We start from the raw sequence: 23,315 nt of genomic DNA on the forward strand, positions 1-23,315 counted from the left end.
ACAAGACGGCGAGGTGTAGTGATAAAATATGTCATTTGAAAATGCACATTATAAACAGGTTTCATATGGGAAATAGGTCTAGTGCAGTTATCAAGTAGGCCAAACTATTTTTAAAGTTTTGGTTTTAGAAAAGCTTTAGTGTTTGCACATGATTATCGACAGGCACTGCGATGTACCGGTCAATGGGGCATGTGGCCCAAATGAAATCAAAGGCACAAGTTTCCATTGCTCGTGAACCTTCATGGGGTAGACGACAGACTCGACCCCTATGGACTTAACAAATGGTTCACAGTAGGTGATCTTGCACCCAGAAACACCATATGGGACGAGGAATTGCGTGACGAACCTTTGTAGTGGCGCACATCTATCCCAGATAACTGATATAAAGTTTTAAAAAAATCAGCTAAATACGTATTTGCAGTGGATCGAACATAGTGACATCTGCGAGGAAATAGAGCTTCGCAAAGTAACAGTTGATATTATATATTCATGTTTTGTTTAATGGCATGCTTCCGTCTGATTCTTGTTAGAGAGAGTGATATTGAGCTGTGTGTTTGATTGGCGTTAGGCCCTGTTGCCTTTGGGCGGGAGGGGGAGCCTGTAGGTGGGGCAGTAGGATGTGGCGCTCGGTCAGACGGTGCATCAGATCAGCGCGGAGTTGAGGACCGCTTCAGAGTTAACCAGAGGTAAGGACTTTAGAAGTTAATGCATGCATTACAGCGAAGGTAAAATCTTTGCATTGAAGCGTCAAATGAGATTTTATGTTTGGAAATACAATTATAAAAACATACATTGTATATTATGTTGTCACTGATGATGTAGTAGGCTAGGGTACTGCATGCATTCAGTGCAAGGTGGTTGCATTATTCAACATGTTGACAATAATGCACTTTTCGCGGTCTGTCTTGCTCTAGCGTCAGTTCCCAATGAGCCTTACCTGGAGAGAAAGTGCAGGCTAAATGTTAATTCGGGAAAATGTACTATTCTATCCAGCAGACGAGTATCCAACATCTCGCTCGTTTAAACTGTCGTTTTATGTCATATATCAGCGCCAGTCTTTTATTAGAGGTCATCGCTGCGTTTTAGAGTTGATGTGAGGTTCTGTGTGTGTTTTTCACCCCTACAGGATGGAGAGGGGGCTGTTGTTACACTTCAGGGGGTGGGATTAGAGCCGGGGGGCAATGACAATAGGCTACAATGGAAAGAGGTGGCCAACATAAATACATGTAGGGGCTTCAGAATGTTGAGGTTGGAAGGGGGATGGGGGCATGGAATGATTGGAGCTAGGGTGAAATTATTAGAGGCTGAGGGAGAGCCATTGTGAGGCACAAGATGAAGAGACTGGGAGTTCACATATGATTATTTTCAGTTCAACTTTGCTCTCGCCAGAAGGCTCCAGTGTGATTGGAGGAAGAGAGAAAGGGTTCTGCAAGGGAAGAGAGAACTGGGGTTCTCCACTTTCATGGTGGCTGAGTGCCCAGGTCCCCAGGCAAGCTCTGGGGGAGGGGTCAAGGAAGTCTGAGGCAGACACAGAATGGGGGTTTGGAGGGTTAGAGGGAGAGAGAGAGAGAGGAGAGAGAGAGAGAGAGAAGGGGGGTTAATAGTTCCCAGATGTGTGCTGTGAAAACATATGGTTTCCGATAGCCACTGTGATGCACTAGAGGAATGTCTAAGCTCACTCACACATACTTATAATCCTGGTGACACACAAGCACATGCAGACATCATGCTGCTCAATGCCATAAATCCACACTGTCCCAGTCGCTCCCCAATACAGGTCTCCCTCTCATCTAGGTCTCCTGGCTGCACACACATCATTTGGGACTTGATTAGGCAGAATCATTTTGCCGTACTGTAGTTTTATGACATCCAAATGCATTGCGGCTGTGGATAAGCTGTTGGGAGGCCAGAGGAGGAGGACAGCTGGGGGATGAATCTCTCTCTCTCCTTTTTCTTTTCCCTCTGCCATCCATTGTTTCCTCTCTGGCACGCCGGAGTACTGTACTCACTCAACCTGACCACCGCTGCACTGAGAGCAGAAACTGGAGTGGGGAGGGGGGATTCTGAGAAATGTGTGATGTGTGAGAGAGGAAGAGGGGGAAGAAGAGAGAGAGAAAGGGAGATCAACTGTAAATGACAGCACAAGGGAAAGTGAGAGGAGCTGGGGTGTGTGTGTGTGTGTGTGTGTGTGTGTGTGTGTGTGTGCGTGTGTGTGCGCGCACATGTGTGTGTGTGCGCGCGCGTGTGAGAGAGTGTGTGTGTCTGTGTCTCTGTCTCTGTGTGTGTGAGCTTGTGCATGTGTGTGTCCCTGTGTGTGTGAGCGTGTGTATGGGCATGCGTACGTGCATGTGTGTGTGTGCAATGTGCATGTGTATGTGTGTGTCTGTGTGTGTGAGCGTGTGTGAGTGTGTGCATGTGCGTGTGTGTGTGTGAGTGAGCACGACTTACAGAGAGAATTCTGCTGAGAAAAAGGACGAAGGGGGAGGGGGCGAGCAGTGTTGGTTCTAGTCTCGGAATGCAGCCCCTGCTCTGTCTGCTGTGGAGTGGAGTGGAGTGGCAGAGCGCTTCACAGTGGACTGGAGAAGAGGAGGAAAACAGAGGGATTGTTAAAAAACGACAGACGTGCCACATTCTTGCTGTCAGGATTTTCCCCTGACTCTCTGGGGCCAGTGGAGGGCAGAGAAGAAGGGAATTGGAGCGGAGGGAGGAGAGGAGAGGAGAGGAGAGGAGGAGGGAGGGAGAGGAGAGGAGGAGGGAGGAGAGGAGGGGAGGAGAGGAGGGGGTGGGAGAGAGGAGGGGGGGAGAGAGGAGAGGAGAGGAGAGGAGAGGGAAGGCTGAGAGGGGGAGGGAGTGGTGGAGTTTAGAGGAAAAGAGAGAGGCAGATTTACTGTCATCATTAGTGGTCACAGTTTTGGGTTGTCTGAATTACACCACTAATTAAAATATCACAGCTCTTGGAAAATTATAATTTAACTCTCTCTCTCTTTCTCTCTCTCTCTCTCTCTCTCTCTTTGGTGCTTTCGCTCTTTCTCTGTTACACACAGTCTAGCTACCTCTTCATTGTGAGCAACCATGAAAGTTAACTGCCTCCTTCTGCTCGCCATACCTGGTGAGTCATGGTGGGTGCTGAAAAAGCACACACACACACACACACACACACACACACACGCGGACAACCTTTCCTGGCATTTACAGGCCCTCATTTGTATTGTAGATATCCCTGTGTGTCTGTGGAGTTTTGTCAGATCCTTGTTTTCCTTTATCTCACTAGTCCTTGTAGTTGCTCAGTTCGTCCAAGCGCAAAACACTCAGGACTATGTGTTCATGACAGACGACGACTACAACTATGGTACGTTCATCTCTCTCTTTATGATTCATGTTGCATGTATTGAATGAGGGTGTTTATGCTCTATATGTATGGTATTGAATGAGGGTGTTTATGCTCTATATACTGTAGTTTCTCTAAATGTCAGCGTTACCTCTCTGGTGATTTGAAGGTTCCTCAGAACAGCTGTTGCACTAAAACAGAACGGCATCTTTTAGTTGACTATAACACTAATACAGGTCTAATGAAAAAATGTGTAATTTCTTCCTATCCCTGTACATCCCTGGCTCAATGTTTCCATTCTGGTGCACCTTCAGGGGATAACCCAGACTTGGATGCCTCTCCTCAGCAACAGATTCTCCTGCAGCCTGCTGTTGGGGTTGGACAGTCTGGTGAGTCACTCGTCTGATCTGACAGGACGTCTCGTCCCATTCTGCACAGGGCTCTACTCTCTGTGCCCTCTCTGGTCACTGCTCCACTCCTCACAGCAAAGATTCTAGAACAGAGCTCTGTTCTAGAATCTTTGGTTCACAACTCACCTCTCTCAGCAAGCCCTAGCTATGGTCCGTCAGTTGGTTTCACACATGCTCTGGTGACCCTCTTCTCTTTACTTTAAGTTCCTTACACCACTCGTGTTCTTGACTCTCAAAACATTTCCACCTCTATTCACTCAGAAGTGTGACCTCACTGTTATGTCTCAGTCATAGTTCTCCTTCTCCTGATCCCCATGACCACTTCTGACCACCCTCTCAGGATCGTCCTTCGCCATCTGTCCACGTTACCACCTGTGTCACTCATTTGTCACTTCTGTGTACTGTACTGCAGATTCCCTCACGACTCACTCATTCCAGCTCCCAGGCCCTCACACTTCCTGTTTATGTGTATGTTGGAGAAAAGTTGTGCTTTTTGTTTGTTTGCAGTTCGTCTATTATCAACAATTCTGAGTTTACAATAGAGGAAGTTTATGCCATTTTGCTCACAAGGCCCAATTCACCATGTTCTCTGAAGCCATGCTGATTGTGAGAGTTTCCCTCGTTTCTGTGATTATTATGGTTTAATATGTTTTCCAGGGGCGGATTTCTCAACTGAGCCAACAGAACCAGGCCCTCTGGGTAAGAGAAAAAATGATCAACTCTGAAAGTTGCCAGTGGAAAAAAAAACTCGCTTTTCAACCAAATGCATACATTAGCCAATATATCACAATATATGAAGGGTTCACAAGAAAAGGGGAAATACCTTCAGTTCATGGTTGGGCCTAATAAAGTACAAATACATGCATCTATGTAGGATTTATCGTGTACCCGTGATGAGTGTGTCATGACGTGCATGTTAATGTGAGCCATGTGGTGGTCTGGCTTGCAGATTGCCGTGAGGAACAGTACCCATGCACCAGGCTGTACTCTGTCCATCAGCCATGCAAGCAATGCCTCAACAGCCTCTGCTTCTACAGGTGAACACTACATATCTGTCTCACATTGTCTGTACTCATAGACCGATTCAATGAGGTAAAGTTTGAGGTTTAAAAAGTGTACCAATTGTTTGGATGCATGAAGTCTTTGTTTATTTCACAGTTGGTCATGATGTCTGAAGTCACTGGATGTTAACTTGCACACAAATAGGATTTATTGTCTTGATAATTGTACATGTTTTACCTGTCTGCCATGAATCGTAGTGACTTTTTTTTTAATCAGACTTTTTTTTTTTATCTCTCTTCTGTGCCCAGCCTGCGTAGAGTGTATATAATAAACAAGGAGATTTGTGTGAGGACTGTCTGCGCCCATGAAGAGCTTCTTAAAGGTAATTTGGCTGCTTTGGTGATGCATGTGAAACCAGAGCAACCAGAGCATGCAAACCTCCCTGTTCTCATCTGCTCTCCATGTCATCTACAGCTGACCTGTGCCGGGACCAGTTCTCGCGGTGTGGTGTGGCGGCGCTGAGTGGCCACTGTGGTTCTATGGGCGGCAGCTGTGGCAAGAGTTGTGGAGGCTGTTGAGCGTGTGAGGTGAGCGCCATGTCACATTTGAACAAACTGACAGTGTGAGCTTTTGATTATATTTCCCACTCAAAATAGGGCAGCGTGGAACAATACTAGTGCACAGGACAGGAGTCTTCCCTTTGTATCATACACAATTACATTACATTATTGTACACTTGGAACTAGTTCAGTTGACAATATAATGAGCCTTTTTCCAATGAAATGCTTTGACTGTTGACAATATAATGAGCCTTTTTCCTATGAAATGCTTTGACTTTTCATATAAAATGTGTATATTTTATGTATTTTATATTTTGCATCAAACCTTTTATTTTGTTTCTGATATACCAAATAAACACAACATAAGCAAATATTTTTTACAAGGCACAAGGCAGTGAGGTTGTGAATAATGGATATTACATGTGGGAAGCCATATGGATACAGAGGCGAAGTGGACGAAGCCGCTGAGGTTCAGGGTGGCAGCACAGGCTGAGATGCCCTTATGAACAGTCTACTGACCTAGCATCTGCTAGTCTTTAATCCCAACAAAATCTCAATTGAAAACTAGCGAATGTCAAATAAACCCAGAAAGTCATTGCCAGATCCCTCAAAAATGCAAATAAGGCACTTTAAAAACCCAGGGTTTTGGACATGTCAACACATAAAATATGAAATGTTGTAATTAGTGTGCAGGAAGTGGAAACAAGGCTTAACATTCCCACTGGGGGGGAAGTGGAAAACAGCATGGGACCAACTAAAACTAACCCCATGTGGGGACACAAGCATGGATGAGTCAGCTTGGCAGTGAATCCAAATCTGCTCAAATCTTATTTTATCATTGTATTGTGACGACTGTATCTGATGTTACTGATGACACCAGTGACTTTCGTTAACGCCATTGATACTGCGGTCTTCCTGACATCTGTTTCTTTCTGTCTGCTGCATGTCATTGTCCAGGTCAGCAGAGACCAGCCCTAATACTGCGTAATCACCTGGACCCTCCCACCGTGGTCACCATCCTTTTACTTCAGTATTGCTACTACTCGAACCCCCCTCCCCATCCACTATACACTTTAAGTATGTATAATATGCAAACACATATATTGTATGTACTTGTGTGAAATGGACTTCCAGAATATACATCTATGAACAAATCTGCATTTATATAAACACTTGTATTTACCTTTGTACTCAAATACTGATGACTGTACAATGTCACTGGTGCTAATGAACTACACTGGTTCTAGGACAGGCAGCATATATGTCCTTGCAATGCACAGAACCAGTTTAAGGATGTCTGATGTCAGAATTTATGTCTGTGTGTCTGTGTGATTTGTTTTTGCCTTTATTGTATCATGTATTCTTTGTTTTGTTTTTAGTGCGATTTTTTACTTTGTACTGTATTTGTGATAGAAAGCAGAGTGCCAGTAATGGTCATCCAGTCAATCATGGCCACTGTGCACAAACCCCAGCCGATGGGGCTCCATAAAGCATTCTTACCAGTTATTGATCTGCCATCGATCAGTGCTTTCTCTTCCTGTTATGTCACAACCTTGGCTACAAGCTCCAACCGACTTGAAGTGTACGGATAGTAGAGATGACTAGTTGTCTAGTTGTGCTTGGTGAATGCAGCTGACATGCTGTTCCTGTACTACTGCTTCAGACTAAATAAATGGGTTCTCGGTTTTTTTCCACAATTTTGTGTCATGTATGTTGTCTCCACTACTGTTGAGGAACTTTGGAAGAAGATTGTGAAAAATAAGCATGTATAAGTATGGCATATGTGAGCTTCTATAACTGAAGCTCCTCTAATACAAACAGAGGTGGACACACAACATGTAAAATATCAAACTCTAGCGTTTAATTGGTCATTTCTTCTTCAAGTCCACAGAGTCCCTTTAAAATCCAACTGGAATGTCATTTAATTTGATGTTAGAATGCGGTCATTAGTATTTGGATAAGATGTAAACATAAGAGACCCGTTACAGTGTTAGTATAGTGCACTATATAATATTACTAATATGTTCTATAGTAGTGGCATTTTCTATATTTATCAAACACACCGAAAAAATGATGTCCTAATATCCAGTGGTCCCTTTGTGCAGTGCATTGCTATTTATGTTGCACTTTATCTATCTTAATTCAAGTTTTGACAACATAATTATACAACACACACATTGTTCAATGGCTCCAATTTCAGGAATATCGGTACATGGAAAAGTTCATATCCTCAGCATGTGTACGACTAACAGAAGCTCTCCAAATGGTGAAGACTTTGTCTCCAGTCTGAGTTGCTGGTACTGGTTTTGGTCATTAAAGCCATGAGTGGGTCAGAACCTAAAGTATTGTAGTGTTCCTGCTGCTGGTGCTCAGAAGTATCCCCAGTGTCCTGCAGGGCACAGCCTCTCTCAGCTGCCCCCAGGTAAAGGGGTCAAAGATGGCTGCCGGCGCCGGATTTCGTGCTGCAGTTGTTCCTTCAAAGTGGACACCTGCAAGAGACGAAGGAAGCAGAGGAGGGAATAAACAAATGCTGTTTCTCTTTCAACAAGTTTCCCCATCTGGTTCATCCTTTCATCTGTCCATTCTTTATGGTTTCTTGTTTGCCGTCTTGTTTAACATCTTGTTAACATCAAGGGCCTTTGTTTGACATGTCCTGAAAAACCACACCAAAGCGCAAACGGGGAGAGCCATCTTTGGCCCCATAAAAGTTTTTAATGTTCTCCTCGTCTGGCACTTATGATGTCATTACTCCACAGAGATTCCAAACCCTCCCCCCACCAGCGTTTCCAAGCGACTGGCTAACACGGATAATGCAATCCACCTTTCCAGTGATTTAGTCTGACATTAAACAGGGAGATATCAGACCTAACCAGCTATAAAAGTCTATGTTTGGCTCATAGGGGGTGGGGTGGAGGGGGGCACAGTGTGTAGTCAGTGCTGCGTGTTTAGAGTCAGTGCTGCAGGAGTGTATTGAGTGCTGCATGTTTTGAGTCAGTGCTGCGTGTTTAGAGCAAGTGCTTCGTGTTTACAGTCAGTACTGTGGGTTTAGAGTCAGTGCTGCGGGTGTGTAGTGAGTGATGCTGTTTTAGAGTCTGTTATGTGTGTTTAGAGTCAGTGCTGCGGGTGTATAGTTAGTGCTGCGTGTTAAGAGTCAGTGCTACAGGAATGCAGTGTGCGCTGCGGTTTTAGAGTCAGTGCTCCATGTTGCAGGTGTGTGTTGTGTTGTGCTGTGAGCATACCAAGGCCCTTTCTATCACGCGTGCTGTTGACATGGCGATAAAGTTGGACTTGTGTTGTCCGTGCTGCGGGTGGGTTACCTGCTCCTCCAGGCCCTTGACGCGCTGGCGATGGGCCCTCTCCCTGGCGGCCAGCGTGCGCTCGGCGTCCCTCTGGGCCAGCCGCAGACGCTCCATCTCCCGCTGGACCTCGTCCCTCTGCCGCGCCGAGCTCTCACTAACAGTCTGAGTCTGCTCCATCTCTGCCAGCTGTGCCTACACACACACACACATTACATTCCTGACAAACTCATCTGTTACACATTCTCTCTCTCTCTCTCTCTGACACACACACACACACACACTCACTCACAAGCACACATTTCATACACACACCATACGCAACCACTCACAAAACAAATATATATATATATGTATAAATATAAAATTCTCACACCTTTCATCCAGACTTTCTCATACTCTCACACTTCTCATACAAATATACACACACATCACACCAACAGAGAGAGAGAGAGGTATCAACTCAGTAATCAACTCGGTAAACACAGCAAAAAAAATGTAATAACACCCCCATTTTCACTCGAGAAAACAACACCAGTCCGTCACACATCCCAGCCGACAGACATCACATGAGCCATTATCTTCTGAAGTATAAAGTGTGTTGGATCACAAAAAAACAACGACACAACAATAAACATTAGTGCTCTCTGGCTGCACAAATAAAAGAATAAACAATTGAGCCAATTGTCCTCGACTGTTGGGCATTATGCGTCTAACCAGCTGCACATGGGTCTCCAGCAGTGAGCCCCGAAGCTGGCAGTGTGGAGTGGCCGGCCCAGGGTGCCAGGAGTCCGGCTGCTTTTGTTTAGGGTGGACCACAACACCCTCCAATGCTCATATCTAAGACGCTAACACTGCATTTAGTGAGAGAAAGCACTGCGTCACCCAGGGATCGGCTAGTGAGTCCAGGACTGGTCAGCTAATATGAGAGGGGAGCTATAAGCGCTACTATGGCACAAGCTACGGTAATTACTCACCAGACACAAAGCTATCTTCTGTCTCACGTCCACAAAATCCCCCTATCCACCAAGGAGGTTGATAGAAACACACACACACACACACACTTCCACAGTGACCCAGCAGCTCAATCACAGAGAAACAGAGCTTCGCTTGCTCATGTCATGTCTTCCCATTCATTGGTGCATTGTCTTGCCTTCTCATGTCTTGTCTTGCTTCAGTCTGCATGTTTTTATGTCACTATGCATGTCTGTATATGTGAATGTGGCTGTTTGGGTCTGTTTATTAAGAGTATAATAAGCATCAGTGAGTGAGTGTGTGTGTCTGTATGTGTGTAAGTCTGTGTGTGCTTTTTCAGATCTCTGCTGTGTGTATGCCTCTTCACCTGCAACAGAGTAATCTGCCTCTGGGCGTCCTGCAGCTCCTGCTCGGCGGTGTTGAGTGAGCGGTCAAGACGTCCCTTTTCAGCGGACAGACGCATGCTGCCCTCCTCCGACTTCAGCTTCTCGCGCTCCACCTGCAGGAAGAGAGGGAGCCAGAGACGAGACAGGAGAGACGATCAGAACGACCCCAACCTCGTTTGAGTCTCATGGAGGATTAAACACACGCACGCACGCACGCAAGCACACACACACACGCATGCAAGCACACACACACACACACACGCGCACACACACACACACACACACGCGCATACACACGCGCACACACACACACACGCACGTCGCACACACGCCCACATACCCGCACGCACGCACACACACACACACAAACAAACACACACACACAAACACACACACACACACACACACACACACACACACACACACACACACACACACACACACACACACACACACCTCTGATGAAGGAGATGATAGAGAGGAGAGCAAGAGAGAGAGAGTGGGACATCAATATTTATTTTGAACTGAAGAAATGAGCCGTTAAGAGTTCAAAACAGTTGAAATGTCTAACGCTACTACCTTGTCTAAGGTGTTTCTCAGCGCGTTCTTGTCCTTCTCCAGACGAACGGCCTGTCTCTCGGCATCCTTCTTCTCCGTCTCGAGCACGGCCAGGGCCCTCTGGAGGCTGCGCAGACGCTCGTCTATGGTCGCTCGCTCTATTTGCGCAGACTGGGCACTGCGCTGGGCCTCTGTGAGGCTGGCTAGGCGCAGACGCAGGGCCTAAGAGCCGGACGAGAGGAGAGGACAGACGGATCAAAACAGAGACACAGATGGGTAGAGTAAGAGACAGGTAGAGAAATGGGGTTGAGAGCACTGCTGAATGAAATGTCAATGTAATGCAACCTGCTCTGCTGTTAAAAGTACTTTTTTGTTCGACTTTAATTTGAAATTAGTCTGTATATTATGGTTTTATTAAACATTGTTAGACTATCTTTCATCTCTCTACATTTCATAACCCCCCCCCCACCCACCCCCCACACACACACACACACACACACACACACACACACACACACACACACACACACACATAAACACACACACACAAACACACACCTCTTGAGTGTTGGAGAGCTCCGCCTCCAGTTCTGTCCTGCGCAGCTCACTTTGGGTCAGTTCAGCTTGCAGGCTCTGCACGCGCTCAGTCAGGGTGGCCACATTCCTCTTGCTCTCAGAGAGAGATGCCCGCACTCCATCCACACGGTCCTGAACACACACACTCTTTTGAGTCTCATGGAGGATTAAACACACACACACACACACACACACACACACACACACACACACACACACACAAACACACAGGCACAGTATCTATATAAGAGTCCACTTCATAGTCCAGTTCAACTATGATGTCCACAGGCCCAGGGACATCTGCAAGGTCCTCATGACTCAACTGAATCATAATTATTGGACTATGATTCAATAACGTGAGATTCTGATCACTGGGGTTTTACCCATGTCTGGCCCCTGTGTACCCAGATAAGTCCATACTCTCAGAGATGAGCCCGATGCACCTGGGGTCTGCTTACCTGCAGCTGCCTGCGCTCCTGCTCGGCCAGGCCCAGGCTCTTCTGCAGTGTGGCAAGCCGCCCCTGGGTGGCGCTGTGGGCAGCAGTGGCCTCCTGCAGGTTCTGGGCCAGGCTCTGGACACGCTCACGCTGGCTGCTCTCGCTCTCCTGCGCTTTGGTCAGCAGCTGGCTCAGACGATCCACCTCCCGCTGGAGCGAGGACAAGCGGCCTTCCGACTCTGCCACCTACACACACACACATACACACACACACACACACACACACACACAGATTCAGGTCAGTATGCCTAACTAAGACTACAATATTAAACGTCTAGTCACATTGTTTGAGGGGCACTGGCAGAACATTATGATACTGTATGTCACAATAACAGTGTGTACTGTATATAGTTTCTAGTAGCAAAGACAGCTTCTAAGACGCTACTATACAAGAAGATGCTTGACTGGGAAACGTTCAAAAACTTGTAAGTCACAAACACTAAACTCTGTATCCAGACAGGCGTGTGTGTGTGTGTGTGTGTGTGTGTTGGGCCAGACCTGTTTGAGCAGGCCGTCGTGGCGCTCCTGCGATGCCTGGCTCTCGGCCTCCAGACAGGCGTGTGTGCGTGTGTGTGTGTGTGTGTGTGTGTGTGTGTGTGTGTTGGGCCAGACCTGTTTGAGCAGGCCGTCGTGGCGCTCCTGCGATGCCTGGCTCTCGGCCTCCCTGTCGCCGGCGCTGAGACGGACCCTCTGCAGCTCGCCCTCCAGGCTGCGCCTGCTCAAGCTCAACCAGCGTGGCCAGCGTCTCCAGGGCCTCCCCGCCTCAGGGGCCTCCCCTCCCCTCCCAGATGCAGCTCGGCTCTCCAGGGCGCCTGAGAGGGCCCAGAGATTACTCAGCTGCTCCTGGAGGAGGGACAGAGAGGAGAGAGATGAGAGAGGGAGAGAGAGATGAGAGAGGGAGTGCATGGCAGTGGGAGAGGAAGAGAGAGAGAGAGAAGAGAGAGAGAGAGAGAGATGAGAGAGGGAGCGCATGGCAGTGGGAGAGGAAGAGAGAGAGAGAGATGAGAGAGGGAGCACATGGCAGTGGGAGAGGAAGAGAGAGATGAGAGATGAGAGAGGGAGCACATGGTGGTGGGAGAGAGGGAGAGAGAGATGAGAGATGAGAGAGGGAGCACATGGCAGTGGGAGAGAGAGAGAGAGAGATGAGAGAGGGAGCACATGGCAGTGGGAGAGGAAGAGAGAGAGAGAGATGAGAGGGGGCACATGGTGGTGGAAGAGAGAGAGAGATGAGAGAGGGAGCACATGGCAGTGGGAGAGGAAGAGAGAGAGAGTGATGAGAGAGGGAGCACATGGCAGTGGGAGAGGAAGAGAGAGAGAGAGATGAGAGAGGGAGCACATGGCAGTGGGAGAGGAAGAGAGAGAGAGAGATGAGAGGGAGGGACATGGTGGTGGAAGAGAGAGATGAGAGAGGGAGCACATGGTGGTGGGAGAGAGAGAGAGAGAGAGAGGGAGGGAGAGAGATGATGAGAGGGGAGCACATTAAACCAGGCCGTGGGTTATGTGTCTGCGTGGGCTTTTGTGTACTCTGGTTTGCAGCTGGTGAAGAATGTGTTTGAGTTAGTGTGGGACAACAGGGCCTGGCCTGCTGGGGCTCCTGTCTGGTGCACTATTTGGATTGGTGGTCAAGATGTATGCAAGTGAGTGAGGAGTGAGACTGTGTGTATCTTTGTTGTCTGAGTCACTATGTATGTTTACACATGAGAGAGAGAGAGAGAGAGAGAGAGAGAGAGAGAGAGAGAGAGAGTGTGTGTGTGTGTGTGTGTGTGTGTGTGTGTGTACCTGTGTGTGTTTCCTCTCGGCCTCCGCGTTCTGCACATTTCTCTCGAGCTCTCTGATGCGGTCAGTGAGGACTCTCCTCTCCCTGTCCCCTCTCCTCATCGCCTCCTCTTGCTGCTGCAGCAGGGCCTGAGTAGAGCTCAGCTTCCCATCCACATCACGCCTCACTGCACACACACACACACACACACACACACACACACACACACACACACACACACACACACACACACACACACACACACACCACACAAAGTACATGAGCAGCCATTTGTTTTTACTTTTTCAGTCAATGTAAACTTTACTCATTTTAATTCCAGTATATATGCTGTGTGTGTGTGTGTGTGTGTGTGTGTGTGTGTGTGTGTGTGTACAGTATGTGTGTGTGTGTGTGTGTGAGTGTGTGTACAGTATGTGTGTGTGTGTGTGTGTGTGTGTAGTGTGTGTAACTCACCTAACTGGTAGTCCTGTAGTGAGTTGTGCAGCTGTGAGAGACGGCTCTGGGCAGAGTCTCTCTCTGCTGTAACCTCCTCCAGCTCACGCTGCACCACACCCAACTGGCCACGTGCCTCATCCTACACACACACACACACACACACACACACACACACACACACACACACACACACACACACAGTCAAAGTACAACCATAGACACACTCAGTAAAGCACACACACAAAAGTTTTTCTGTTTAAGTATGCATTTTCTCATCTTCCCTTAAGTTAAATACATCCCCCTGCCTGTGTGTGTGTGTGTGTGTGTGTGTGTGTGTGTGTGTGTGTGTGTGTGTGTGTGTGTGTGGGTGTGTGTGTTACCCTGTCTCTTTGTGCCTCGCGGAGCTCCTGCAGGAAGTCTCTGAGACCAGAGCGCAGCGCCTCTGGGTCCAGCTCGGACGGAGCTAGAGGCAGTGGCGTGTCCCCTCTCTCTGGGGACAGTGGCCGAGAGCTCACACTGTTGTCTGGAGTGGGATTGCGACCCAAATCTGGACGAGAAAGACACAAGTGGGACAATGTGTAGAAGGTGATTTGAAATGGATGATTCCATTACACCAGATCTTTTTGCTGTTATTTACAGCTCTTTTGGGATTGTACTGCAATTCACCAGCAGCAGGAGACAAGGAGACAAGAAGACAAGAGGACAAAGGAAGTGGTGTGAACACAGTAAGAACGGGATAATGGCCGCCGTGGTGTCCCCATATACAAACTTAATGGAAGTGGAGGCAAAGAACTCCATGATGCAAATTCTCAAAAGTGCATTGATATGAAATGGTAATTTAACTTTTTTACCAGATCTATTTCCCAATACAGAGAATTAATTGCCATCTTTGTCAGCCAATCAGAACAACCCTATTTCTCGTCTCCGGGGATAAGTTATGTTAACAGTCTTCCTTACCTTTAGGGGGCGACATTGAGGCGTGCAGCGGGGAGCTGCTGCGGTGGCGGAGGATGGTCATGCTGGCCCCAGGTGAGGTAGGGTGTGCACTGTTGCTCCCCTCGCAGGACTCATGTCCTGCCCCTGTCTCCCCGTCCCCGATGCCTAGTGGCGCTGGCCACCGACTGCAAGCTGCTGATCGCGAGAACTCCAGGAGCCCAGCCGGACGGTCGCCCTCGCCAGCTAGCCTCGGTGGAGGCCAGTCGACCCTGCCGCTCAGCTGCAGCTGGGCCTGCGCCGTGGTGTCCATATACAAACTTAATGGAAGTGGAGCAAAAGAACTCCATGATGCAAATTCTCAAAAAGTGCATTGATATGAAATGGTAATTTTAACTTTTTACCAGATCTATTTCCCAATACAGAGAATTAATTGCCATCTTTGTCAGCCAATCAGAAACACCCTATTTCGTCTCCGGGATAAGTTATGTTAACAGTCTTCCTTACCTTTAGGGGGCGACATTGAGGCGTGCAGCGGGGAGCTGCTGCGGTGGCGGAGGATGGTCATGCTGGCCCCAGGTGAGGTGGCGGCACTGTTGCTCCCCGCAGGACTGCGGCCCTGCCTCGCGCCCGGCCCCCGCCCCGATGCCCCAGGTTGGCGTCAGCGCCCTGCAAGCTGCTGCGGAACTTCTTCGCGCCGGCCGGCCTCGGCCCTCCGGTGGCAGCCGCCCTGCTCCTCCCTCAGCTGCCAGCCAGTCCTCGCCCTCCCAGCAGCGCCAGGTTCGTGCTCTCCGTCCTTCAGTCCAGTCCAGCCGCCTGCAGCATGGTCAGCTCCATTCTGGACCAGAGAAGCCGCGAGAAAGAGTGGACCAGAGAAGTCATCCCTCATCCTTACTTAATAATACATGATCTATACTGTGTCTAATATAAGTGAGGGACAACGTATAGAACGCCGGTCATTATTGGAAAATAAGTCCCGACAGGGCGAACAGGACCCCGACGCGCCAGCGACGGTCTGTTATCGAAAAATAGCAGACCACCGAATGTTGGGAAGGCCCATTCAAGTGAATGGAGCATTCTGCAGCATTATGAAGAGCCGTGTAATAAATGTTATATAAATAATGATGCCATTGTCATTTCTTATTACACGGCTCTTCACAAGGCAAGTAGAACGCTCCATTGACTTGAATGGGATTTCCCAAAGTTCTAGCGGTCATTATTTCCGAGGAAAGGACCTCTAAAAATAATGACCGCTGTCAATGGCAACGGAATTTGTGCTTCTAATTCAGGTATTTCATATCACTACACAAGGACTGGAACTTCATTCAAAAGTGAAAGCAGACGGTTGATCAGCTGTGTTCTAAAGAATGTTTGATTCAAGTTCAGCGTGTGTTGTTGCGAACTATTTGTTTCAGCAAATGCCAAGATGAACGGTAACAAATAGGCTAGGCTATGTAGGCTAAAGCCATATCGTGGGGAGTTTGTTATTTCGTTTTGGCAAGTAGCCGTGTAATAAGCGGGATAATGTATAGAACGCCGGCCATTATTGGGAAAATAAGTCCCTTCAGGGCGGAACAAGACTCCTCTGCTGCGCGATGGGGTCCGGTTCGCCTTGTCGGGACTTATTTTCCCAATAATGACCGGCGTTCTATCCCTTACATAATTCTGAAGTGGAGCAGAGCCCAGAGTTCCAGCACTGGAAGACTCTCTCTTCTCCTCACCTCCTTCTTGATGGAGGTCCTGGTGGTCTCGGCCTCGCTGAGTTTCTGCTTGAGAGCGAACAGCTCCCTGCCCCTCTCCTCCTCCCTCTGCTCCTCCAGAGAGAGACGCGTGTGGAGCTCAGCCACCTCCCTGCTCCTCTGCTCGCGCTCCCCGTCCAGCACCTTCACCTGACGGAGGAGGCCCAGAGGAGTCGTTAAGATGGGGGGCAATCGAAGCAGCGCTCAAGTCATGTTCATGTTCATGTTGTGGTTCACAACCTTTATTTAATTCTTCTTCATTTTCTCTTTAGTTATTTGTGTTTACCCCCCACACACACACACACACACACAAGGAGAAACACACACACACACACAGAAGCACATAAACACAAAAGAGTAGGAGATGTAGGAGTAGGAGATGGACAAGCGTGATTTATTTTTTAGTTTCTACTCCATTCTTGTCTGTTCTATCTCCTCCTTTCTCAGTGGGACTGACCTCACTGTCTGTTCTATCTCCTCCTTTCTCAGTGGGACTGACCTGTCTGTTCTATCTCCTTTGTCAGTGGGACTGACCTCACTGTCTGTTCTATCTCCTCCTTTGTCAGTGGAACTGACCTGTCTGTCTGTTCTATCTCCTCCTCTCTCAGTGGGACTGACCTGTCTGTCTGTTCTATCTCCTCCTCTCTCAGTGGGACTGACCTGTCTGCGCAGCTCCTGCAGCTCTCGCCGGGCGTCCAGTCGGGAGCGCTCCACCTCGCGCAGACAGCTGCGCAGATCCGCCACCTCCTTCTGCGCAGACGCCAGGCTCTCCTCCAGCACACTCACCCTCTGCTCCTTCTCCTCACACTGCCGCTTCACACTGATGGAGGGACAGAGAGAGAAAGAAAGAGAGAGAGAGAGAGAGAGAAGGAGATAGAGAGACACAGAGGTGGAGAAAGAGGGGGAGGAAGACCAATTCAGTGAACACACAACACGCACACAAGTTTTCAAATCCAGTAATTGGCAGATTATCAGATTGGATCAATTTCTGTTTTTAAGTACACCATAGGCTATGCATCAAAACTGACTGTTCATGGTAATTACAGGTCCCTCACAGTTTACAAGGTTATCAGATAGTGGAGTTAAGTGTTCTCTACACTGGGCAAACATGAATGGATCAAAGCATTTTTAGTCAATCCTTATCTCTACTGAAATGCACACTGCCCTGCTCCCTTACCCTTTCTTGGAACTGTGTTGTGCTATGTGTGTGTGTGTGTGTGTGTGTATGTGTGAGTGCAGAGAGCTGCTTCTAATTCTGGAATTCTGCGGACACGGTTGCGGTCACCTGATCCTCTCGCTCAGACAGGCCTGCTTTCTCCGTCTCCTTCAGAGACAGTGCCTAATTGGAGTAAACACACACATACACACACACACACACTATGTGTGTGTGTGTGTGTGTGTGTGTGTGTATGTGTGAGTGCAGAGAGCTGCTTCTAATTCTGGAATTCTGCGGACACGGTTGCGGTCACCTGATCCTCTCGCTCTCGGCGGAGCGCAGGGCCTCCCTGAGCTGGCCGTTGGACTGGCCGAGCGTGTCCCTCTCGCGCGTCACGTCCCCTAGAGAGCGCCGCAGCTCCACCGTGTCCCGCCGGTGGCCCTCGCCCGCGTCGCGCGTCTGGCACAGCCGCCGCTCCAACTCCAGCACCTCCCGCCTCACCACGTCCCGGACTCTCCTCACTGGCCGACAGCGCTGCCCGACACTCCTCCAGCTGCCCACAGCAAAGGGTCACCCATTGAGCAATGTGCTGCTGACATATCTATTATCATTGTGGTGTAGAGATATACACACATCTGTACAAATTCGGCGGATGCTGGATACTAGCAACAGCGTATATAAAAAGAAACGATACCCGCACACTGCCGTAGGTAAGGTTACAACGTTTCCACCACTCAGGTCTTCGTCAGGTATGATCTATCTATTATCTACAATATATCTGTTCCCCTGGGGATCAATAAAGTATCTATCTATCTATCTATCTATCTATCTATTACCAGTGAATAATCTATCATGAACCTTTAGTTAGAGGTTTTAGTCAAGAAGTCCATTTTTCATTCTGTTCCTACAAAGACAAAATTTGAACCAAAACACATCGTAATAAAGCTCAAAGGGTTCAAACGTTAATAACTGCCACTTGTTATTCAACATGTCTTACAGCTCTGTAATATCATACACTAAAAACACTTGAGATGTTGGAGCAGAGGGCATCTTGGTTGTGTGTGGCTCTAGCGGAGTGTTGCGGTGTGCTGACGCACCTCCTTGAGGGCCGTGTCTGTGCATGTCTGCTGGTCAGCGCTGCTGTCCTGGAGTCTTCGGAGCTCTCGCCCGTACGAGCTCGCTGTCTCCTCCAGCTGGGCACGCACCTCTTCAAGCTCAGCGTTGAGAGCAGCTACGGTGGCCTGTGGGGACCAAAACAACACAATAATCCACTCAGAGAATGCATTAGAAAGCCTGGGACAGTAACTCATCAGAAACAATGAGTCTAGCAGGGGGTACTGTCAAGTTGAGATATAATATTTCACATTAATTTGTTCATTTCAGTTGGTTCTGAAGTTACGGCTCCACCTATAAACTGAGCTAGATCAGTCAGTGGCAGTAACTTCTTGAGGGTTTGGATCTGTCTTTCAACCTCCGTCAGAATTTACCCTCTCCATCTCTTTAGCGTGCCCTGCCTCCCGGCTCAGACGCTCCACTTCCAGGGTGGCTACGGCCAGCTCAGCCTGCAGCGTGGACACACGCTCAGACAGGCCTGCTTTCTCCGTCTCTTTCAGAGACAGTGCCTAATTGGAGTAAACACACACATACACACACACACACACACTATTAGGAGAGGAAATGGCATTGACTTACTGCAAAACTGTGTAATTTAACTCATACATAATGACGACGAGGATGGGATTCGAACCCACGCGTGCAGAGCACAATGGATTAGCAGTCCATCGCCTTAACCACTCGGCCACCTCGTCTCCTTACCTATGCATTAGGTTTCGTGTGTAAGTGTAGCCAAACTAACATACTGATATAACCAGCGCAACCAGTTTTCACGTTATGAAACATTACACTATACATTTAACAGAGTCCAGCCAAACGCAGTAGAGTGGCCGTGATGTGAGTGTGAACTGCTATCAAATCACGGTCCCTCCAGCGAGCTGCGGTCCACCTGCTCCCACCTGCTGTTTCTCGGTCTCGGCCTGCAGGAGGCTCTGGTCCCGGTCGCGCTGCAGCGCCCGCACCTCCTCCTGCAGCTCCTCCCTCTCCTTCTCCGCCCGCTGTAGCCGCTCCTCACACTCCTGCCGCGTCTGCCGCAGCGCCGCCTCGCGCTCCGCCTCCAGTAACCGCTGCAGCGCCTCCTACAGGACACACACAGCAACAGACCGCCAGCGTCAGGAGAGCTCATCTTTCACTTATAGTGATTATATTCAATGTAAACAGTGTGATGTACATTAGGAATAAAAGATTACTAAAATACAAAGACTGGCTACAAAGATTCTTCATTGAAATTATATCATTTTAATTCATTATATCCAGATATCATATTGTATTGTATTATTGCTGTTACTGCATTATGCTCAACTGAACTTTGAATTCTAATTCAATTTCAATGGCATCCAAAGGGTTAGATGTTGTAGGGAAATATTTTCTCATTTGCCAGAGAGACTCCATTGTAGTTCCCTAGAATCAAGATGGAGGCTGAGCAAGATTCATGTTACACATATTACCACATATTACAGCCATTCATTTCATCTGATGTGACAGGGACATTTATGTGCTGTTTATCTAGGCTACGTTCTAGCAAATTGAACTTGTACATAATATCACGACGAGGATGGGATTCGAACCCACGCGTGCAGAGCACAATGGATTAGCAGTCCATCGCCTTAACCACTCGGCCACCTCGTCTCGTGCTCAGCACTCATATCTCATGTGTAACCATACTGTAACTTCATGCTTTATCTAATGTAAATACTGATTTTTTTTTTAATTATTATTTTTAAGTTAAACACAATTTTTCTACAGCTTTTTAACAAAAGGAAAATGCTTTCCCCGATCAGATACCGGAGAGACGCGATCCTCTCACCTTTTCAGCAGTGAGTCTCTCTGACTCCTCCTGGTGGTTGGCCATGGCATTGCGCAGGGCTTGCTGGTGCTCGTGCTGTGCAGAGGCCAGGTTCTGCATGAAGGCCTCTCTCTCGCGCTCACACTGCACCAGCGCGTTGTCTTTATCCACTCGCATGCGCTTCAGCTCCGCTGCACCGACCCAAACAACAATCACAAACGTCAAAAGTAAACAAACACGCCGTAAGGCAAATGCCACAACAAAGAACCTTCCAATTGTCACTGATCTATAGAGCTTTTAATACTGGTCATCTGAAATCAAGGGTACAGATGAGACTAGTGCTTGATGGCAAAACGTGTTTATAAAACAGACGAGACAATATGACGAGACAATAAACCTTACGATTTGTGAATCTCATGGATCTTCATTCTCATAACTATGACCTATACGCTCTCTATCCCACTGTGGGCTCAGGTACACTGTGGTCACTGGGAACCGGGCAGCTTACCCGTGGTGGTCTCATGGCGCAGCCGCAGGTTGTGGGTGTCGGCCTCCAGCTGCTCTTTCTGAGACTCCAGTTGCAGGAACTGCTGTTGCACATCAAACAGGCTGGTCTCCAGAGCCTCTTTATCAGTCCTGTACACACAACACACACACACGCATGCACACACACACGCACACACACATAAATATGTATATACTATTGTGGAATATTGCAACAGGGTCAAATAATCATGATAAGTGTGTTTCATCTGTGCTGGACCTGAAAGCAGCCAGCTCCTCGGTCAGTGCGGCATTCTCTCTCTCAGACGCTGTCAGTTGGACCACCAGCCCTGCCCTCTCCTTGGCCAGCTCCGCCCGACCCCGCCCGACCTCCTCCAGGGCCGCGCCCTGCCTCTCGCCCTCTCCCTGGGCCGTGCCCAGCGCCGCCTCCAAGGCACTGACCTCCGCACACAGCTGCACTCCACACACAACACATCCATGTCAACGTCCACATGCACGGCAGAGCAATCAGGGGACATTTGTTTCATTCCAAGTTTATATATCCTATTTCATTAATCTTAACTTTATAGGCCGTGTTAAAATGCACCCGTTCTTTTACTGAATTGGTACCATTCACCACTGTGATCCCCCAAAGAGAGGTGACTTTAGATGGCTGTAGCTTCTCACCTGTATGACTTTGTCCTGCAGTCTGGCTCTTTCCGTTTTGACAGTCTGAAGCTCCGCCTCCATTCCCACCCTGGCCAGCTCAGCCTCCTGCAGTGATTGGTGGAGAGCCAGACGGGCAGTGTCGAGCTCCAATCGGTCCTGCTCCAGCCGGACGAGCTCATCGCGGATGGTCAGCTTCTCCTGCTCGGCCTCCCTCTTCTGGGTCAGCAGGTGGCTCTTCTCCTCCTCCAGCTGAGGCCAAATGAAGCACCATCACAGGTTTGGACATGAGATCGGTCAGCCAATATTGGGCTACGTGCACTGGCTTTAAATCTTGGCTGTAAAAATGGCCACTACCATGCTGGAAATTTTTACTGGAGAGGGAAAGCAGCAGGTCATACTGGACAATGGGATGGGTCACCTTTCATTCTATTTTTAGAAACACATGGGGCAGCCGTGGCCTACTGGTTAGCGCTTTGGACTTGTGACCGGAGGGTTGCCGGTTCGAACCCCGACCAGTAGAAAGCGGCTGAAGTGCCCTTGAGCAAGGCACCTAACCCCTCACTGCTCCCCGAGCGCCGCTGTTGTTGCAGGCAGCTCACTGTGCCGGGATTAGTGTGTGCTTCACCTCACTGTGTGTACACTATGTGCTGTGTGTGTTTCACTAATTCACGGATTGGGACAAATGCAGAGACCAAATTTCCCTCAAGGGATCAAAAGAGTATGTGTATATATATATATATGTGTATATATATATATATATATATACACATGACATTTACTGCCTGAAATCTGAATACTTCCTTTCAAACCAAGTATCCATGTTTTGATTTTGCGATGCTTTGTAAGACACATACTGCCATCTAAGCCAATGACCGTATATGTGTATCAACTTCATGGAGGTCATCCCTGTCTTCAGCCTCAGCTATGTGGAGTATGAGAACCTCAAGATTACGCTCGGGTTGAGATGTGATAAGCGCAAGGCAAAGTGGACAGGGATGAGGTGACCACCCTTAAAGATTTACTTTTTAGGGTTTTTTGTTTGAATTTCATTAACTGCATGTTACATACTCTTCCAACTTAGTGCTCCACACAGCCAACTGTTATTTATTAATGTGGAACTGATGCCAGCCATATATCTGCTCGATGTGACTTGAAATAATAAAACTTCCAACAATCCAACTAACATGTTAATAGGAAGTTCACTCATCTAGTATGTAGCAAGCTGTCTGTCTTCATGTCTGAAAGTGCACTAGACCTTGAAAGAGAGACAGAGCATAGTATTCATGTACACTGTGCTATAGCCTGGTAAGCCCCCACCCACCTGATTGATGATGTTATTGAGGTCAGTTTTGTCCTGGGCCAGGCCCTCGTTCAGGCTACCCATCTTGGCCAGGGAGTCGCGGAGGCCAGCCTCCTCGGAGCGAAGCTTATTCACCAGCAGGGTCAGCTCAGCGTTGGAGGACTCAGCCTGCAGGAGACACGTGGTCACACACTACCCTGCATAATGCCGTCCCGCATACTGTACATCATAAACACAACTCACAGGAGGCCCATTTTACCTCAGAGGAAATAAAAGATTATTCACAGTCTTGACAATACTCAAGAGATAGGTGATTTCTATATATTCTATTGTAAG

At 48.2% G+C, this 23,315-nt stretch overlaps 2 protein-coding genes and 2 non-coding genes across 4 annotated transcripts in view; 1 reads left to right on the forward strand and 3 right to left on the reverse strand.

Moving 5' to 3' along the window:
* Positions 1–588: 588 nt before the first annotated feature.
* mfap2 (microfibril associated protein 2) lies at positions 589–6,997 on the forward strand. Its single transcript, XM_048255216.1, has 9 exons — positions 589–686; positions 3,045–3,109; positions 3,272–3,349; positions 3,643–3,717; positions 4,396–4,437; positions 4,688–4,775; positions 5,049–5,122; positions 5,215–5,327; positions 6,258–6,997. The coding sequence occupies exons 2-8, from the start codon at positions 3,073–3,075 to the stop codon at positions 5,316–5,318; spliced, it is 498 nt and encodes a 165-aa protein (XP_048111173.1). The 5' UTR covers positions 589–686; positions 3,045–3,072; the 3' UTR covers positions 5,319–5,327; positions 6,258–6,997.
* Positions 6,998–7,139: 142 nt separating this feature from the next.
* Positions 7,140–23,315, reverse strand: part of LOC125302347 (rootletin-like) — a 31,192-nt gene continuing 15,016 nt past the window's right edge. The window contains 24 exon segments of the mRNA XM_048255506.1: positions 7,140–7,789; positions 8,618–8,791; positions 9,939–10,070; positions 10,537–10,737; positions 11,074–11,223; positions 11,550–11,774; positions 12,201–12,431; positions 13,368–13,531; positions 13,819–13,939; positions 14,181–14,347; positions 15,241–15,381; positions 15,534–15,564; positions 16,455–16,622; positions 17,133–17,292; positions 17,942–18,138; positions 18,140–18,181; positions 18,726–18,869; positions 19,116–19,250; positions 19,641–19,820; positions 20,549–20,718; positions 21,036–21,163; positions 21,291–21,484; positions 21,698–21,928; positions 23,001–23,147. Of these exon segments, the coding sequence (XP_048111463.1) occupies positions 7,709–7,789; positions 8,618–8,791; positions 9,939–10,070; positions 10,537–10,737; positions 11,074–11,223; positions 11,550–11,774; positions 12,201–12,431; positions 13,368–13,531; positions 13,819–13,939; positions 14,181–14,347; positions 15,241–15,381; positions 15,534–15,564; positions 16,455–16,622; positions 17,133–17,292; positions 17,942–18,138; positions 18,140–18,181; positions 18,726–18,869; positions 19,116–19,250; positions 19,641–19,820; positions 20,549–20,718; positions 21,036–21,163; positions 21,291–21,484; positions 21,698–21,928; positions 23,001–23,147 (3,714 nt within the window). The 3' untranslated portion in view covers positions 7,140–7,708.
* On the reverse strand, positions 19,355–19,436 carry trnas-gcu. The gene has a single exon. It is a non-coding gene; the product is annotated as a tRNA-Ser (tRNA).
* On the reverse strand, positions 20,289–20,370 carry trnas-gcu. The gene has a single exon. It is a non-coding gene; the product is annotated as a tRNA-Ser (tRNA).

Source organism: Alosa alosa, chromosome 10 (genome assembly GCF_017589495.1).
Source record: "Alosa alosa isolate M-15738 ecotype Scorff River chromosome 10, AALO_Geno_1.1, whole genome shotgun sequence".
Lineage (NCBI taxonomy): Eukaryota > Metazoa > Chordata > Actinopteri > Clupeiformes > Clupeidae > Alosa > Alosa alosa.

Excerpts from the sequence above, each read along its gene's own strand:
- mfap2 (XM_048255216.1), top strand. The coding sequence starts at position 3,073 with ATGAAAGTTAACTGCCTCCTTCTGCTCGCCATACCTG. Across the intron at positions 4,438-4,687 it reads AACAGAACCAGGCCCTCTGG|ATTGCCGTGAGGAACAGTAC; the intron begins GTAAGAGAAAAA and ends TCTGGCTTGCAG. Across the intron at positions 4,776-5,048 it reads AACAGCCTCTGCTTCTACAG|CCTGCGTAGAGTGTATATAA; the intron begins GTGAACACTACA and ends TTCTGTGCCCAG.